Source organism: Pseudopipra pipra, chromosome 4, assembly GCF_036250125.1.
Source record: "Pseudopipra pipra isolate bDixPip1 chromosome 4, bDixPip1.hap1, whole genome shotgun sequence".
Classification (NCBI taxonomy): domain Eukaryota; kingdom Metazoa; phylum Chordata; class Aves; order Passeriformes; family Pipridae; genus Pseudopipra; species Pseudopipra pipra.
Window position 1 is genome coordinate 60,158,789 of NC_087552.1, and position 20,475 is coordinate 60,179,263.

Sequence of the window (20,475 nt, forward strand, 5' to 3'; positions counted from 1 at the left end):
ATACTGTTTCCTCATCTCTTGGTAGCCACACCCCTGTGCAAGCACAGGAATAGACGCATTGTCAGATTTGGGAAAACTAGTCTCTTCTTCTTTTTTCCTCTGCTCACACTAAACTCATTTTCCAGATTAAGGAATTTATTGACTGTACTAAATCTTGTGCCAGATATTTGGGTTTGACACCTGAGCTGCTTTGGGTAGCAGCTTGATGACAGTGGTATGGTGGTTTGGAGCAGCCCAGGCAATGGGGCTGGCTACATGCCCCCTAACCCACACCCCCACAGCACACACAAAACTTTAAAGGTGGCAGATCCAAGTGGGGATCGAGCTGACACACTGTCAGGATCCCTGTAACTTTATGTTCCTTTGATTCTGCCTTCTGTTTTACTGTTCTGAGCATCACACCAGTCTAGACGACAACAGGCAAGTGGAAGAGCTGCCAGAGCCTGTAATTAGCAGGCTCCTACCCTGGGACTTGGTTCTTGCTGGTGGGCTGTAGGTGTTGGATAATTTGCCAGTTAATCAATGGGAATTATTAAAATATCACTGCATATTTTTGCTTTGTGCTAGACCTGTACACAGAAGCTCTTATACGGGGGCTGAGGGGAGTATCTGCAGTTCTCAATCATGAAAGCAAATCCTACTGCTCATTCCTCCTCATTTACTTTCACTACTCCAAGTTTGTCCCTTTTTTTTTTTTTAATTTAAAGGAACTTCTTCCTTTCCCTCCACCAGCAGCCAAAATAAAAAATATTAATATAATGGTCATGTTTAACTTCTCAAAGCAGTGAATTTTAGCTTAATCTAAAAGTCCTTAAAACAGAAACACTTTTCAAGCTATGCAAAATTCTGCCATTTTAATTCAAAAAATGTGTCCCTTCTTGGGCAAATATGTTTTGTTTTGGATTTGCTTTGCAAAGAAAGTAAAATCCATAACTTGGTGGATTCTTGGTTGGGGTTTTTTGACATTTATTTAAGAAGACGGTACTTCGGTTATAAAACTTGTGTATGTTAATGCTGTAACTGTAATTTTTCTGGCCTTAGGCTTTAAGGTATCTGCTGGGATCTGTTATAGTACAAGGTACACACAGGGAAGTCTTCTCCTAGGTGCGTAGCCATGATACAGGCTTCTTATAGGGCCAGTGAACCCTGGCAGAGCACTGTCACAGTCACCGCAGAACTACTGAGCCAAACATTGCACGAGTTATTTATTAAACTCAGCACCTCCAGTAATGGTAACTGAGTGGCAGTGTAGTATTGCTACCTAGCTGGGGTGCACTTAAAGAGAGAAGTGAAATTCCCCATGTATTATCTGTTGTCTCTGTGTTTAGTGACAGAAGCTGTGGGAAGTCTGTAAAAGCAGCTCAATACGTCACTTCTTATGGAAACTGTTATTCCATGAGAGCATACAGAAATAGTTTTGCTAAACAGCTACTGGTACAGTAAAGATAAATTGTGATCCAGATCAGCGGTCAGTAGAATATAACCTGTGAACTTCTGTATTTTATTCTGAGAGAGGTCAGATTTTCCAGACAGCCAAATGCCAGCGAAAACTGGGATTTTTCAAATATGTCTTACAACATTCCTGCATTCAGTCAGATTTGAATTACATTTTTGGCAGTGGCAGTGGGTAAAGTGGGTAAAGCCATATCATGATCCAATATTTTTTGAAATTATTAGAAAAATTTAGAAAAAGTAATGGTGCATGCCTTGATTTCCCCATCTGTGAAATGGGTGATCCTGCAGCGTTCATGCGGAGCACCCTGACTGAGAACCGTTGTGGCTGCAGCTGATTGTTATTCTCTTAATCATATTAGTTAACTAAATCTGTTCCTAGAGTGGTTCCATTTGCTTGAATGAATTTACATGAGAGATTAATTCAGCACTGTTTATTGTTGTTTTTACATTTATTCAGTACTGTAAATAATGCCTGATACTTTACAGCTGTGTATGAGGACACAGTCTGTGCTTCAAGGGCTTTTTCGTACAGGTAATTTGAAGGCTCCCCTCCTAAACCTTCCACTTTCCCATGGAGCAGATAAGACCCTTTTGTTTATTCTATATTTTGAGGACTTTTCTTTCACGTGGTATCCACTCCCAGCACTTTCCTGCAAGTATGATTCAACAGATAAAGTTCATCCCTCACCTCCAAAGGGGGATCCACTCCCCTTGCCCTTCTCCCTCGGGACCCCCCCCTCCCCAATGTTAGATATCCTTCATTGGGAAAGCTCTCTAACCACTGCTGGATTTATGCCCAACAATGATCCTGAAAACAGGGGCCAGTCTCCCACCTAGCTGCCACCGCCTTTAAGCCGGACAGCCGCTTCTAAAATGACCCATTTGTGCACTCCTGACCCCCGCAGAAGGGGACTGCTGGCAGTTCTCCGGGGGTCCCGCTCTCCCACCCGCCCCTTTGTGCTTTCCCATTTTCCGGGAGGTTTCTGCGGCTGGCATCTAAGTGCTCTCCATTGTGTGAAGTGTGGCGTGCGGAGGTTATGTCTTTGTGCAGGCTCCCCGGCCATCCCGCCGTGCCCCCGAGGTGCGGCCCCCCCACCCCGCAGCCGCAGCCCCCGTATCGCGGCGCGGCCGCCCCGGGCGGGCAGAGCAGGCGCTGCGGGAGCCGTCGGGCGCGGGTGGAGCGCCGGCTGCCCGCGGCGGGATGGCCGTGGCCTGTGTTTATGTATTTTGTAGTAATCACATTTCTGACATTACCCGAGCGTGCTCCCGGCGCGGGGTGATTGGCTCAGGCAGATTTTAAACCACCTATATGCTAAGGAGCCCGCTGCCGGCTACGGGGGAGGGGGGTGCTACGGGGGCACGGCGAGCCCCAGCCCCGCACCTCTGCCCGCCGCGGGGGGAATGGTGTTTCTGAACTAGTCGGCGGCGCGGACAGGAAATGACCCCTCCAGAAACTGCTGCTTTAAAACCGAGCGGCGGTGCCTGAAGCTATCCAGCCTCCCTCTCCCTGTCTGGAGCCTGTGCGCTCCCGCTCCCGCTCCCCCCCCACGCCCCCCCCCCCCGCCCGTCTCCGCCGGAGCGGGCTCCCACAGCAGTCCCCAGCCAGTGCGTGCAGCCTGGATGTGTGTGTGTGTGTGCGCGCCGCTACTTTGTACTGTGAAGAACACACAGCCCATGTGCTCTGTATGGATGTTGATGATACTCTGTGTAGCTTGAATCTCTGCAAGCAGGCAAGATGTCCAGCACACCACATGACCCTTTCTATTCTTCTCCTTTTGGCCCATTTTATAGGAGACACACACCATACATGGTGCAACCAGAGTACCGAATATATGAAATGAACAAGAGGCTGCAGTCGCGGACGGAGGTAAGTCCCCCAGCCTTGTTTTCCTGTGCATGGACCGTGGTAGGTTTCAGCCCGAATTCCAGCTGAAGCGTCCCACTAGACAGTGCAGTATATGCAGGCATGAGCCCTAATTAATTTAGTAGTTTAATTGGGTAATCCCTCATTATGTTTCCACGCAGAGCAACTCTTTGAGGAGATACCAGCTTAGGCTGAAATCGTGAAATTACAGTACAGCACTTCAGGGTTGATTGTAACGGTGGTCTCAGGAAATTTCTTTGCCTTAGTGTGTTGTTTGCTCAGGATCTGTCCTGCTGGCATTTGCAGCTATAATATTGCAAGGTATTGCTTCAGATTTTGCACAAAATTATTTCTGAACTGTTGCAGGTTTAGGGGGAGAGACAAACATTTGTCTGGTTTTGTTTTGTAAACTCATTAAAATTAAAAATTAATGATAACTGAAAACAGGAGCAGAGTTTTAAAAACTTATTCCTAGGGTGCTCTTAAAGAACACATGTTCGGGACGACCGGCAAGAGAAATTTGTGTTTACATTTAGAATGCTGTTTCTTTTAGCAAGAGAGATGGTCGGTTCTCTACTTTATCACATAGCTGTCAAAAGTATCCAATAATGTAAACTATATTCACTGTTGGTTATGCTTTCTATAATGTGCTAGTGGTTTATACACCCAGGCTTCAAAATCCAGATCAGCCACCACAAAGAATATACTGAATGGGAGGGGGAAATACTTCTGTCACTTAAAGAAAAAAATAGTGGAGGCTGTGTCTTGTTATTTACATGGTTAAATAAAGCACACTTTTGAATTCTGCTGAAGTAAAAAATGTGTGGCTGAATCAGGCTGGATTTCTGTCCATGTGTCTGTGTTTGTGCTGCAAACATTCTTTCTGCTGCAATTTTTCATAGTAGTGTATTAGTAGTGCCCTGAAAAGACTTTTAAAAAGTATTAATCTGTTATAGTGAACGGCTTTATATAACGGCAAATATCTGCCAGATTCGTGCCATGAAGCATGGTAAAGGATCTCGTGTTGTTCTGTTTGTTGTATTGTGATTCTTTAAGATAACACGAGGTTATAATAAAATAAAACACACATGCCTGAATTGTCAGCTTAGCCATGAAGAATCTGTGACGTTTAATGTATATGATACAGCTAACGAGATGTGACCTGCTTTCTGATTGGGTACCACCACGGGGTAACTGCTTTTCCAGCAGTTACCACTGCCAGACTTAAAACATTGCTGGGGAGTAATTGGTAATACACTTCGTGCTGTCTAAAAACTCCTAGCGGCTCCTTGCTCCCAAAATCACGGCAGCTGTTTGTCAGTTTTGCCCCAAGTTGTTGGTTGCGGAGGGTCACTGCCATTTAAATAGAAAGAGGGGGTTTGTGGGGGTTTGTTTATACTGTTCGTTTGTCACTGTCTTGCAATTCTGTTCCTTGCATTCCTGCACATATTCGTGTAATGATTTCTAGACTTTTTCAAGGGAAAACAGCAAATATGCATCATTGAGTGATGATTTTGGGATTTTATATACAAGCTGCTCTAAAAGCTGTCAGTGCTAATTTAGCCTTTTTACATATTATTTTAGTGGTACTTTTAATAATTGACCAGTCTCTGATTGCAGCTCTTTTACAAATATTACACTAGAAAAAGTTTTTGAGGGACTTGTGAAACAACTTCCCCCTCCTTCGTTACTGAGGTGTGCTGAGTTAGACTTCAGGGCATTTAATTGCAGGTTTTGCTGCACACGTTCACATGGACCATTGTGGGCAAAAAGCAGAAACTTACTCTTCCTTCCTAGGACTGCCATAGGTTTCAGCAGCATTTTACTTTGACAGACGATGTTTAGCCAATGAAGGCCTTATGCTCCAGCATTTCTTTTAGTTGCTCAGAGTAAAAATTTTTTTGCTGGGTGATTGTTCAGTGTTTACATTCCGGTTCTCTCTCTTTTCTTTTTTTTTTCTTTTTTTTTTTAATTTCTGAGCTCTGTGCTGTAAGCATTGTTATTCATTGAAATGTGTTTTCTAGCTAACTTCAGTTCCTCTCATTCATCTTCCACTTAAAACGTCTCCTTAATAAAAAAAATAAAATTATTGAACTAGTTTCCTGGGACACTTAGAGTGACTAGGTGTGGACAGTCTGTAAGGACTCATGCTGGCTTCTAGGACAGGTCTGGAGTGGAAGTTTCATGTTAATTTTATGCAGTTCCAGTCATTTTTGGGATTGGTAACTGAAGGCTTCTGGAGCATGTATAACCAGCTCTAAATTTTTTGAATCCAGAGCCCTGTATGTCATGGAAGGAATGTGCTTGTGCTGTGGGTGATACAGGCTCACTGCATGAGCGTTTCTCTTCAGGAAGTCTTTGGAATAATGTAGGCACTGGTCTCTGAAGGAGGCTGCTTGTGCTCTGTGAGCCCCAGGGGGTAGGTGAGCACAGGCAAAGCAGCTTAAGGGGAATGGAATAACAAAGAAACTCTCCAAAAGACTGGGGGTAGAAAGCGGGCAGATTCCACGTGGACCCAACTTGTGCAGAGAGCCAGTGCCAAGTGGAGATGCATTAAAAAATGGGAATCTACAGCGGTTATCCCAAATATATCCGTGGAAAGCCTTTGGGATTTTCCTGGTTTCCTACAAAATAAAAATGTTCTTAATAATCCTTTAGAGTCAGATTCTCTACTGTCCCTTGCAGTGCTGGAAGTTCCAAGGCAGAGCAAAACATACATAATTTAATAATGTTGTACAGAGGATGGATGGAGAGGCTGTGGAATATCTGTATGTCATGTCTATCTGTTTTCTCCCCTCCATCTGCTAGCCTTTGTAGTGAATTCCTGTAGCAACTCTCCTAAGCTTGCAGGTAGGTGAGAAATGATTCCAAAAAAGCAATGGGCTCATAGAAGCACCATTGGGGAACACACCAGTAAATGCCATTTCTTTTCCTGCTCTCCCAGCAGCAGGGTCGATTGTATGTTGGGTGTTGTAGAAGTGTCCTCAAAACAACTCTATGCTTGGGGACCCTTCCTGAGAAATCCACTGCTTCCACTCTGGTTTCTTTCAGCATTGGGTGGAAGGGAATAACAGTCAGTGTGAAGGATGTGCTCAGTGTATTAAACAGACGAAGTACAGAGTGATAAAGAAAGGTCATTTAGATGCAGCATAACTATCTTTGTTGTTCTTGTTTTCTTTAGGAAGAAATGGAAGTCATGAAAGTAAAGAATTAGCAGCTTTAGCCTGTGCTAGATGTGCAAACTTTTGCTCTCCAAACTTCTTATAACTTTATAAGCTCCTCAGACAGAACCTACAACTGCCTTTTTAAATTCAGGGTCAGTCTTAGGCAAAGAATTCCAATCACACCCAGGCAGGGGGTGGTTTTATGATGTAAGTACTGGCAAAACTCCACCATCTAGCTAATTCTTATGTGATCTAAAGTAAATTAGGGAGTCTGAGTTACTAAATAGTGTACAGGAACACCTTACGTTCCTTAAAAGTTGTTCAAACAAATCTAATGTGGTAATACTTTTTTCTAAATCAATACATGCTTTCTTAATAATACTTTGGGAGCATCTGGTGCCATTTTGTAATGCATCAACAATCCTGATTTAAAGAAAAAAAATGAATATTTAAATGCTTAATAATCTCTGGCAGATATAAAGATAAATCTTGCTTACTTCTCTCATAGTTGATTAACTTTCTGGTTAACCAAAATGCAGCTGTTTCCTTGCTCTGTGTGTGGTTTTAAGGATTTCTTCACCATTCACTCAAACTCAGTTTATCTTAATATTTTTATATCTGTGTTGGTTTACCATTTCAAGAAAGCAATCCTGTTGTGGCATAATCAGCAGTTTCTGAAGTTCTAGGTAGCAATATACAACATAGGTAAATTAGCGTAAATGTTTTCTCTGTTTTTCATAAAACTTGATGTTTAAAAAGGCATCTCTTTTCCTCTTTGATGTTGTAAATCCTTTTCTGTTCGAATTTTTAATCATTTGAAAATGCTCACACTTAAAAGAAAACAAAAGGTGATTATATCTTGTATATAATTATTCAGTAACATTACAGTGTGCCATGGAGAGATCACTTAGAGCCGCTGACAGTTTAAAGTTTGAGGTGTTGCTTTATTTTCAGTAATCAAAGAAATGTATCAAGCCTTTCACTTGTTTATTTAGTCCCCTGTATTGTTAGAACTTCTGTGCATCACAATATATTAAATTCACCTGTATCTTCCTCTGTAACTACAAGAGATTATGCTTTACATCACCACTATATGCAAAACACAGTTTTCCCTCTGGCTAATAGAAAAATGTTTTAAGGGTGACTGGAGAGCTTGATTAGTAGCATATTTGTTTTAAAGACAACCAGCTTAATCAAATGATATTAAACTCCTATGAAACTATATAGTGAATTTAACAAAGTAGAGATTTCATAATGGAAGAAAATGTAAAGAAAATGAAAAGGAAAATAAAGGAGGATGTTATGATTATTTAAAAGCTACTAAATGAACTGGAAGCTTACATAGACATTCATATGCAACCAAATATTTAAAGCAAATCAAAGCAAAACAAATTTTCTGCACTTTGATGAAATTCGCTTATTTTACTTCTTCACATTGCTATCTGATGAAATGATCTTCTTCTTCCTGATAAATTTTTAATAGATTAGTCATAAAAATCTATGTTATGACATCACATTTGTTCACATAGCAACTTAGTATGGCAAACAGATCTCTCATATTGTGTATATAAGTCTGAGTTTGTCCAATGAGTTTGTTTTGTTGAGGGGAAAACACATAAACTTCTGTCTCAAAGTATTTTTGAGGAAATATTCTTTCACCCACAAATATACTAATACTTAGCAATTCTAGGAACATGAGTAAAGTATTTTGAGAGTACTTATGAACCATGCTTTGCTGAAACTAATAGGTCAGTTTAAAGAAAAACCCCTTGAATGCCTTTAGGCATACACTGATTTCAGAATGGATTCAAGGCTCTTTTTACTGATTGTTTTTTATTTGATATACTTTTTTCATCCCTTAAAAAAATTCAGTTGCAGCTGTTTTCAATTAAAATTGTTACAAACTAACAATTCTTATGAGGCCGGGGAGAAAAAAAAAGACTCTACTTCCTTTACATGCTGATCCTTAGTTTACAATCAGGGATGTCTTGCTGCTTTTGCTTCCCCCTCCCCCGCCGAACTTATAATATAGAAGGGAAGCTGCACACATAAGGAGCGGGGAGCTATTGGGGGTAGGGACTGGTGAGGACGGAGAAAGAATCAGTGCAAAAGTGTAAGAATGGGTCTTGTCTGCAATCACTCTGATACTTACTAGATGATTTTCTATAAAGAAACCTTTTCAATCCTTCCATTTCTCTTTTTCATTCTTTACTCTTTAAACCATTAATCCACTTAAAAAAAACCTTAAACCTAGTCTTTCCCTGATGTAAACAAGATTCTCTATGCAGATCCAGTTGTCAAAAATAGAAACTGTTGGTTAGTGAGAAGGAACAAAACAGAGATCATAACAAGGACCCAGTCCTGGGCTCTTATTTAAGCTGTAGTTTTGCCTGCAGTAGGATTGCAAGGTCAGATAAAAGGGAAAATAATTTGATTTTGATATATACTCTTTCTTTGTTTAAAAAGAAAGGGTACGGGTAGATTGCTAAACTCCTTGCAATATTTTTTAGCTGGACTCCTTAATTCAAATGGTATTTTTTTGTATCTCTTTGCCAGAAGTTGCATATCTACTGTAAACAGACGTTCCAATCATGCTGGTACTTTGTTCGGTTGTTTCCTCCCCAAGAAGAACCTTCTTTCCTGCACTGTACTGTGTAAACAGGCCAGGGTAGATCCTCAGTTTTGCTGGGTGCTCCTTTCCAAAAGTTGTTTCTGGGCTACTTGATGTCTCAGAGGGGTGATCCTGGCAGGAACAAGGTTGCTCCAAAGTGACTGATGATTGGTCTCCAAAAAAAGGCTGTAGTAGGGCAGGGTCAGGTCTTAATGGTTTTATTTGTTAGACAGAAATAGAAATGAAAGAAATATCCCCTAACCCCTGGCTGAAATATTCTCCCTAGGCTTGTGTCTTTCCTTTCACCGTGTCTTGTTTCTGTGTTTGGTTACTGTGAAAATTTCAGAGGGAAATAATTTTATGGTCAGAATACTGTTTTCATTTCTTTCACATTGTGGTGGACAGTCATGCCCTACTAAACTAAAGGCTGTAAGTTACTGATCTAAGCTCAGTAGTCCACTTGGTACTCCTGAGGTAACAGAGGATCAACTAGAACCACCTGCAGATCTTAAACCTCAGTATGGGAACAGTTGACGCTTCTGGAAACAACTCTGGCACTTTCATGCCTTAAGAGGTTAATGAAAAACCAACTGCTCTGGAAAAATGAGACCTTTGCAGAACTAAACATGAAGTAGGGCTTGGTGTGTTTCTAAGCCCATCACCTCTTCAGGATTCAAGAGTGTTGGTATGTAGAGTCTTTGCAAAGGCCATAAATTTTACAAGAACAGGTTGTTCTCTGCATGAGACTTAGGTTGCCTTGGTACTCCCTTGTTGTTTCTACACTGTGGTCAAAAAGGCATACCATGTGAAAACTCCAGGCCAAGGAGTGTTCCCATCCTCGTCATACAGACTTGAATCATAGACTCATAGATTGTTTTGGGTTGAAGCATGAGACTTGCGTGTAGCAGTGTACTTCTTTATGAATAACTCTGATAAATACAGTCAAAATATAAGTATCAAAATAGAACTTTTCCCTCAGGTCTTTCTGTTGTCAATATTCACATTCAGATACTTGGCCAGAGGAGAGCTGCAAACTCCAAACTGATGCAGTAAAGCCATAATTTTATGTAGATTTCTAAATGTACTTGAAATCTAGTGTCTGGTCACCTGCAAACTAAATAGTTAGGTCTTTTCATTCTTTGGAGCAACTAATAACTTGGAACATTGCTGTAATATCTGTCACACACGATCTGCAATACCTGTTGATATTTGTCTTCCCTGATTCTAAGTTTGCCAAGCCTGGTTAGCTGAGCAGAAACATTGTTTGTACCTGGGTTTAAAAAGGGAAGGGAGAAATCTAACCTCTGGGTATAATTTTAACATCAGATTACTCACATAGAGCAGATTCAGTATCTGTCCAGATCCCATCCAGTTACTGCAGTTCCATTTACTGCAACTGCTAGCTGCAGACTGGAGCATCCAAAAGAATTGCACAGTCTAGTTGGATGACCTTATCTGTTGCATTCAGAGGGCAAAGGAAACATTATGTGTATATAAAAGTGATCACATTTGGAAACCTCTGTTAAGGCAGATTCAAGAATAGACTGAATCATAGATCTGCTCTCCTTATTCTTCAAAAATACCTGGGAAAGAAACAACTGTCCCTTTTTGAGTATTAGGTGCAGTCTCACATCATGTGTGCAGTGGACTATTTTTACTTTTCTTTTGGACTTTCAAACATTTGTTTTTTCACATGTTTTATTATGTTATTTTCTAAAGTAGTAAATTTAGAAAATTATGACTTACAGCACATTGTGCATTTGAAGTATTTAATGTATCTTATTGTGATTTTTGTTCCAGTTGTGTAGTTTTTCCTCAGCCATTAGCTGGAGATTTTATCACACAAAGAGCTGCCATCTGTATTAGAGTAGGTTACAAAGAGATTTCTGAGATATTAACAACCACATTATACAAAAGGAAATATTCTAAATCTTTAAATACAGTAGTTACATGGAGAGATAAAAATGCTCAGAAAACAGGAAAGTAAGTAGAGCGAAACTGTTGAATCTTATTCCTGTTTAAACAGCATACTTCATCCCTCAGGAAAGCAGTCAACAGCACCAACATTCCTAACCATCATCTATGAACTAGACATACTCCAAGCTGTGATGTGCAAGGCAGGCATGACATGTGCTTTGCTTCTAGGTTTGCAACTGGGATAGTATTTTACAGCTGGAAAAAGGGAATACGAAGCGCCTTGCACCTAGAATGCTGTTTTTTTCATGCAATTTACAAAAGTGTCATGATGGATCATTTGGCAGTGGAGAAAGGCCTGCAACTGTCTGTTTTACTCTGTCCCCCATATCCTGATATAACTTGCCGTTTCAGATCAGTGTCACCATCTTCCATAATTCTTGTACCCATTTTAAATACCAAAAATGTTTTCATGTCACTCTGTTTCACATCACAATAATACAAAAGGAAAAGAACTGCTATAAAATAGTTCCTTCAGAGCAAATGAAAATAATTTTTGTTGTTCAGCATCTTGCAAGAGGGACTTTCCTTCCTTTTCGTACTTGGCCAGCATTTCTCCAGCTTTCTTCTTCACCATACCAAGATGTTAAAAACATTGACAGATTACAGATTTTAGATGTGTGTTTGCAACCATACCTTTTGCTGTAGTGGATGAAAGCAATACCATAGCTCTGTCACTTCTACCTAGACTTAATCACTGGAGTATCAGTTAACCCTTAGGGTAATTAGGTAATAATGTTGTTGATGTGATTTGAAGTATCATTTCAAGCAATTAGAAGTTCAGATATAATGTGATGAAATTATGCATTATATAGTGCATCTATCCATTTTACACAGGAAAAATTACCATATGTTTTGTGGGAAGCTTGGTGTTTTGCACCGACCGGAGTTCTGCTTGCATTTATGAACAGTGTGCCTGTAAACTGTGGCAATAACTCTTTGAAGGCCACACCTATGCACGCTTCTGATTATGCTAAAAAGCATAGGCCCATTTTAATGAATCTGTTGGCATGAATAATGGGACATGAAAAGCCAACACACTGGATAAACATTCATTACCTGAGTGCAACAAATACTACATGCAAAATTTCTGTGACACTTCACTTGAGTTTAACAGTGAATTTGCTGTGGCTATGTTTATGGGTTTTATGCGTTTCTGTGAATGTTTGATCAATGGAGTTTTATTCTTACATTGCAGAATGCAAATTTCAATGTGCTAAGTATTCTTGAAAGAATTTGCTTATTTTATATGGGCTAAGCTGAGAGACTGTGTTTCCTGTTTTGTGCTTCCAAAATCTCCCAGATAGAACCATGATACTTAGAAATTAAATACACTAGAGAAGAATCTCTGATTGCTTTGCGGTGAGGACTGACTGGTGTATGAATGTAAAGCAAATTAATAACAATGACTGGTTGCAATGGGAAAATTACAAGTCAGTAAATATGATTCACGTGCATAATTTTTTCATGGGATGGAACGCTGCTTAGCATGCAGTTATATTAGAAAAATGGTAAAAATTTTCTAAGCTTCCTGGCATTTTAAGCTCTAGCTCCATCTGTGCTCATCCAGTCAAGGATGCAAAACAATAACGCACAATATATGACCAATTACAGCGTGTTGTCTTATCAGAATATTGCATGCTTACATCATACTTCTTGTTATGAAAGACAAGCAAAAATATGTCTTAAATTTGAATAATTAATGCATTCGGATAAATTGTTATTAATTCCTAGCAACTCTGGGCAGAACACAGTGGAATTCATAAAATTTATTATTTGATGAGAATTATTAACTCAACTCCTTTCAGTACCTCTTAACACTGGCAGGGTTAATAAAGCAAAGAAAAAAGATTGGTCAAGGTGCCAGTGCACCAAGTACCTCTCTTCCTTGACAGTGCTGTAAGATTGTTTAACACCCACATCAAGAACATCCTGAAGCGACCAAGTTACACCTTGACTGATTGTTGCACCCAAAGGGTTGCACTTCTAAATACGCAGTGTAGCACAGACAGAGCGGTGTTTAGCACTGGTATGTAACCTGAAGCCACAACCTGCGTGTCTAGACTGACAAGAATCCTACCAGTTGAGCCACTGTGACACCTTGTGGCTTATGAAGCAACACAAGCATCTTTTAGAAAACTAACAGGTAAAAGCCAGAGGTTAATGGGTATTGACAAATGTCCCTTCGTACAACTATCAACAGAAATGTCTTTGCTGGGTTACTTTACTGTGTTTTCAAGCTACAGTTAAATTAAGCGCTAATGGGTTAATTTCTGTTTGGGGTCTTTATAGTATGTATTTTACTGCAAAGTGTAATAAGTTGGGACATCATTTTGGTGAGTCTGACCTGCTGCTATTATCTGCAGTGCTTGGGTGTTTGCTCATCATTCAGATTACATAAAGAAACACTGGTTTTGGCTGCAGTACAGAGTAAATATTTTATTTGTTTGCAACCATTAATTTGGCTAATCAAAAAAGTGCCTGAAGGGTACAATGTACTTTTTGGTGCTATGTCTAAATGGTAGCTGTACAGTAGCTTTAACTAAGATATAGTTAGCATTGGGCATGCAACTCAGTACATCCCTGAATCTGGGGTTAAATAGATCAGTGTTTGAGCTGTGGATTATTCATTAATTACAATAAAGCTGTATTTTGCTGGGAGTTACTGGTAAACTTAAAATTAGACAAATAATGAGTGGACCTGAGAAGAAACACTGGATCTATATATGCTCAGAACCTCACATTACCTGACACTAGTCTCTTGATTATCACTTGTTATGTCTTCAAACAAGCATTTCCATGTTTTCTTCCATGATGATCCTAAGCATTTGAGAGGAGTTGCTTGTAAACTCATGTGTTATGTTCCTAACATTTTCTTTGGCTCTGATGCTTTCAAAAACTTAGGAACAATTGGGCTGAAATAGTTGTCTTCTGTTGCTAAATACCAACTTATTGCTGAATACACTGCCTTACGATATAAGGGGTCTGCATCCCTCTATTCTGTGTACTTAGGGTCTGTGTCTCTTATCTCCAGGTGTGGCCATAATGCTGTCACTTAAACATAATACATAGACATACATGCCCAAACCTGCATTTAATTCGGTGGTGTGGGAAGCAGTAGCAGCACAGGGCTCAGGTCATGCAGTCTGCCTTATTTCACACGCAGGTATTTTGATCCTTTGCTGAGCTTTATGCTCTTAAAGGTAGGTGGTTACTGGTGGTCATATACTACCCTGTCTTCAGGATGTGCACCTTTATATTTGTTATAAGGTTTTTAGGGCTGGGACCACCTTCTCTCTTCTTGTACAGTGGAGTTCTGGTCTGTATCTGTAGCCCTTTGTGATTATTGTGCTATGTATTGTAATTAAATAAAGGCTAAAAGTAGATAGTAGTATTTAAGATACTTTCAAAACCAAATCTAAATATACTGCTGTCATTTTGATTTCATAAATCAAAATGTTTTAATTGATATTACATGTATTTATGCACTACAAAGAATTATCTGACTAGAAAATACCATAATACTCTAAGTTCCTGGAAGATGACTGTTCAATGTTATTAACACATTTCGTTACTTCTCAAGTAATTCAGCGCACCCGTGCAAACCTACTGGCTTTGCCAAGCAAGTACAAATATATTTTAGGGAAGCATTCTGCTGGTTGATTTGTACATCTGATATTGTTATTAAATCTATTGCTTTTTTAGTGTGATTCTTCAATAATTTCATGTCAATCAAAGAAGCTCATTCCAAGTCTGTTTTTTCTTAATAGTGGAAAAAACATCTTTCCACAGGAAAAGCATATTCTTTCTGATGGGAACTCGTGCTGTGGAATATGTATCTTATTTCATGACAGTTTGGGAAGGGAATATTGTAAAGTCTGGTGATAAATAAATTCTTGTAATAAGTACAGATGAACCAGAGAGGTTGTTCTAGGGAAGAAAGGCAACACTTATTTTTTTCCTTTTATTGTTTGCACTCTACTGATTTAATTAGCCAGTGAGAACAGACCCACTTTGAATATTAAAAAGACAAAATCAACTTCCCCCTCCCCCGTCCCCACATCTGTTGCCTTTTGGAGACTACTTACAGTACCAAAACTGCCCAGAGTCTAAGTGATTTTGCTTTTTAACAGGCGTTACCTGTATGTGCTTGCAAATAAGTGAAGTAGTTATAAATATTTTATTCTGGTTATGAGGAAAAGGTACTGCTTAAATTATCATTTTGAAAGAAACTAGGCTACCTTAAGCAAAACCAATACATTTTTGGTGTTGTAAAAATGGAGGTAGTCGCAGTCCTGATACATTTCTGAATGGTGATCTAATAAAAATATCTCAATGGTTACCACATTACAGAAACTTAAATTGTTCCTAGGTCTGCTTGAAGTTGGAAAGAGTCCTGTCTGGGGTTATGCATTGGTCAGGAGCAGGAGAGCATAGATTGATAAAACTACTGAAATGATCTCTGCTCTGTTTCATTATGCTACTGCCTTCCGCAGTATCAATTAGATGGACTGAATTTCAATAAGGCAGTGAAGCAGTTCGCTGCACCTCTGCTGGGTTAGGCTCACCCTTGCACAGAGCTACAGCCTTCTAATCGCAGTCTAGAATATGAATATTAATGCCTTGTCTGGATCGCAGTGTTGCAGGACCAAGGGATCCTTGTCAGTGGATCCTGCTTTGTGTTCATGCTATGTTGGCACCTTTCATCACCTGTGGACCCCAGAATTCCTTAGCATTGTTTAATGTCACATGTAAAGATAGCATCAAAAAAGGTGGATTTTTTCAACAGCTTTTTTTCTCACCATTTTTATAGACATATAGTAGCTACTTTACTAAAATATTTTTCCTGTTGAGAGGAAAGAACTCTCCCAATTTTGCTGAAGGTGGTTTTTTAGAAACACAATTACCTATACAATTTTCAAGATTATTAGGAAGTATATGAAACTATTAGGACCATGGGAACTTGGATAAACCCACCTGGTGTGCAAATTTTGTTATCAGAATAGATGCACTAAGCTTGAGAACGCTGAGTATGATTATAAGAGTCAACTGAGAAACATAAATTGAGAGCTCAGCCCAGCAGTCTTTCCCTTCCTTAGAGACTGATGGCACACAGATGCACAATTGCAAATAACATAGTTTGTGGGCTAGTGATGCCGTGGTGCTTAAAAAAAAAAAAAGTTCTTGAAAATTCTTTTTCTCTATCACAAGCTTCCTAGGTTTTTTCCAGCCTGATCTTGTAACTGCAGCTCCCCATCCCATGCAAAGACTTCCTGTTTGCAGCAATGAGATGAGCATTTGGTCTTGTGCAGGAAGATACTCGATGAAGGTGCGGAAGCTTGTATAGCAAAATCTTGCTTTTGTGGGACCTACCTATTCTTATGGGTTTACCAATTTTAAGTAATTTAGTTTTTAGAGGTGAATTTGAGGCACTTTAAAAGGACTAGAACAGCATATTCAGCTTTTCAGTGTTGTCCATAGTTGGCTTTGTGATAAAACTGTGTTCAGGGACTTATACTATGTTTGCACTCACCATTTCACACAATGGCAAAGGTATAATAGAAAGCATGGTTAAGAAAGAGCAAGCAGCTCTCATATTAAGGAGTATTGTGTAGCAAAACAAATAACAGAAAGTGTATGAAGTTTTTCTCAATCAGAAATTTAGCTGGAGAGAAATGTATAGCCAATAAATTGGCAGAGTAGTAGGTAGATCTGGCAGACTGCATGAAATACATCCTTTAACTGAGCTTATCCATACTCCTCGAAAGTGGATTCCAAAGCCTACATTGTTAGCTGTATTAGTAAATAACAAATTTTGCAAGATTTGTTATTAGATTCTAATACTAATCAAAAATCAAATCCTGGACATTCATAGTTAATATTTTTCAACAGTTTTCTGAAGCAGCTGCTAGCTTCTACTGCTTTACCAGGAAGGAGAAAGAAGATGATTAAATTAAATTCATAGCCTTTTAGTGTCTGCTCAGCCTACAAATGGCAGCGTGTGGGGTTTGTGGCTGTGACCTGGCAGACTTACAGCATTTTTATGACGTCAAGTGCACACATCATGGGCAAGCTAAATATGAGCTTCAACCCCCCCCTCCATGTTTGCTTTCATTTAGGAGACTAAGAACTTCTCCCAGTAAAAATGAGAGTGAGAGAATCGAGCCGCTCATTACACTTGCAAACTTGTGTGCTTGGCAGCATGATCTGAGTTACTGGGCCTAGCAGCTTGTTTTTGTAGACATGCTTTCTGTAAAGTGCTTTATTTGCTTGGTATGGCAAATGATAACTTGCTGCTTTAATAAGTGAAAAATGAATGCAGCTAGAAAATCTTGAGTTCTGCTGAAATAAATAGCAAGTTCTTCATTAGCTTCAACAGCACTAGCACCATATAAAGTGTGGATTCCTTCAGTTTGTTATTTGTATGAACCTTTGAGTTCTTTTGCTAAGAAAATGAGATTGAAATAATTATGTCTACACGGTTTTATATATCTTGACAAAATGTTACTGTCTGTTCACACTCAGTTGCATTTAAAACCTATGGGTGCATTTCAGACCATAAAATAAGTTTACAAAATAACAGCTGCTTGCATTTATAGTTGTCTCCCTCATATCTAGTTAATGATTTATTTATTTCTAGGAATTGCATTTGAAATTCCCAGACATCTAAACCTTTTTCAGTATGAAACTGACCACTGATCTTAAGAAATCATCTATATCAGCACCAACTCAATCACTGACAAGGACTGGAGGAAATGAAACATCTGGGATCTATTAAGATTTTTATTTATGCTTTTAAATATTGAAATGTGTATGGCTACTTGGCTTTTACGCTTTGAGCATGAATCCGTTAAAGAAAGCTCTCGTAACACAAACAGTTGTATGGTAAAGTGATTTGGGCTGGAAAACTAGGACCCTACCATGTGATTGCAGGGGAATTGCAAGGAAGGTGATGACTGTGGTGAACATGGGCTTATCTATTTATTGTGGTGACAGAAAGACTTTACCAAGTTCTTCTCAAAGATAAGACTCTTCAATTCTCTCATAGCTTCTCGCAGGAAATGCTTCACTGTTGCATTTATCTCCTTTCTATACACTGTGCATTTGAGATGTGACCTTGTTGCAGTCTTCAGTGTTAGGTGATGGCCTGAAGTTTTCTCACTACTACACTTTCAAATACTCCCCTTCCTGCACCCTCATCAAAGGAAACTGTTTTTTGTTGTTAGCTTGCCTTTGTAATCATGTCATATTTTTGAAGGAGGAAGGAGACTGTTAGACCAGGGGCCCAGGCCTCATCAGAAGGCCACAAACTCTGCTAAATCTGTTCTGCTCCTCTGTGTTCCTCTGGAGCCTGTGGAGAGAGAAGGGCATGGGATGGGGAGGTTACAGTTTCTGAGGTGCTCTGTCATCACAGTACCTGGCAGATTGGAAACATATTGCTAAAGACTGACATAAGTACAACAGGCACTGTGGCTACTGGGCTTTTTCAGAGGTCAAATAAGGAAAGGCCTGAGTGGGAATGCAGTCAGGTTTTCCACAGAACTGCACCTCGAAGGCAGTACCCATTCCTGAAACGAGGCAACTCTTGTGTTGGGGCTGAAATGTTTGGGGCTGCAGGCTCTTGTTGATGCTTTGTAAATACACCTTTCTGCTTTCCTCCTCCTTCAGCCAATACATTTAATTCCTAAGCCAAAGGATTGCAGAGACTGTTCTCGTTAATCAAGTGCTGACAGAGGGCAGCCCGCAGTATGGCAGTACTGCACGCAGTGTCTGGACTCCTCAGCACCAACAGCAGGAGCTGAAGGAAGGGCTCCAGTTAGCCAGCAGCAAGTAACTGAATCCTATTCTAACTGGGACCAGTCACTAGAGAGGGGGAGATCTCGCACATTAAACTGGAGTATTACAGGCATTTTGGAGGAAGATTGTAAATCCTACTTATAGTGACTGGTGGAAAGAGGCGCTCAGTACCAGGTAGCGGTCCCTCAGCTGAGGCTGAGCCTCTTCCATCCCACAGAAACCCTCTTTTACAATATCTCTGGGATTTTGTCTGAGGCTTGCTGATTTCACTGAAGACTCTCAACATAATATCTGGAAATAATTAATAGGAAACCACAGCATTGTGGGGAAGAGGAAGGAAAAAGGATGCACACTTTTAGAGAACAGGTGCATTCAAGGTATGCTCTCTTAGTGAGTCTTACCAGAATTTTCCATTCTTTACTTTTGGATTCAGGGAAATAGGAGAATGATACAGTAAATAGTGAAAGTTAGCTTTAGGAAGGGAAAGGTTTTCAGAAGTGACTTTCCAGCAAATATACCAGTCTGACTGACCATGAACAGGCGAATGTTTAAATACCATTTTTATAGACAGTACTAACCCAAAGGGAACAGTAAAAGCAGAAGGGTTTCTTGGTGCAGCATACAGTGTCTTAAAAGAACATTTTGAAAATTGTGACTTGACATGCAAGTTCAAGATTGGATAATATCCTGTAGTGAAGATGATGTACTTATTGAACTTGTATTACCTTGATGAGCCACATTTAAAGCTTGCCTAGGAAGTATCTAAAAAACTATACTGACGTAGTAACTCAGTGAAAAGCTAATATATTACGTATCAACAAATGTTAACTATATTGCACAGATTTGCATACCCTTCAGGATTTCGCTTTACGCCTTTTCACAATGTACACATGAAAATTTTAGCTATGTCAGAATAAAAACTTAAAGAAAAAGGAAATTTGTTAAAGTTTTACCCAGAATCTCCATTGCTTATGCCGGGAACTGCAGTGAACACAGATGATTCCACCACTGATTATCATTCCAAATGTCAATGCTGTGAGGCTTTCCTTTTAAGTGACGTTGAAAGAGAGATTTATTGTTTTACAAGTTTAGATTGATGTTTCTTGTTCATTTAGAGAGATGCACTATGTTGTAATAGCTGGCAACCTAAACTTGTAAATGTGCTCTTTCATTCATAATATAAAATCTGAGAGCTAGATCATAGTGTGGCAATTCTGTGAAGGATTGTTCACTCAATGATTAGTTGCAGCACTCCTACTAAATGTATTTCAATTCAGTTTTTGTCACTGAGAAATCGAGAAATAGGTGGCTTATTAAAGGCGACCACATCCTTTTATGCAAATTTAATGCACTTGGCAGGTTTATTATGATAAATAGTCAGGATGAGATAGTTCATGATGTATCTCTAATCTCTTCTGTGAAGATGTTCATGTCTTGCAGGAAGTAGCCCCTTGAGAGTTGAAATCTTTAGAAGTATGTGGCAGATGGTGGTGTCTGCAGAGTCTCATGACTTGCTTTGAAGTCCCTCCAAATGATGCTTTCAGTTATTGTTCAGTTTTTGCAAGTTCATCTCTCTTGGTTCATCTCTCCTTGGTGTCCTCTTCTCTCCT

General features: G+C 39.6%; 1 protein-coding gene across 9 annotated transcripts in view; it reads left to right on the forward strand.

Annotated features, from left to right (window-relative positions):
- The first annotated feature begins 2,822 nt into the window (after positions 1 to 2,822).
- Positions 2,823 to 20,475, forward strand: part of LDB2 (LIM domain binding 2) — a 221,027-nt gene continuing 203,374 nt past the window's right edge. For 2 of the 9 annotated variants that reach the window (XM_064653165.1, XM_064653167.1), the window contains exon 1: positions 2,827 to 3,322. In XM_064653165.1, coding sequence (XP_064509235.1) covers positions 3,191 to 3,322 — 132 coding nt within the window. In that variant the 5' untranslated portion in view covers positions 2,827 to 3,190. Of the gene's footprint in view, positions 3,323 to 20,475 lie in introns of all 9 variants that reach the window. The other 7 variants (XM_064653162.1, XM_064653170.1, XM_064653166.1 and 4 more) reach the window with 6 other exon arrangements.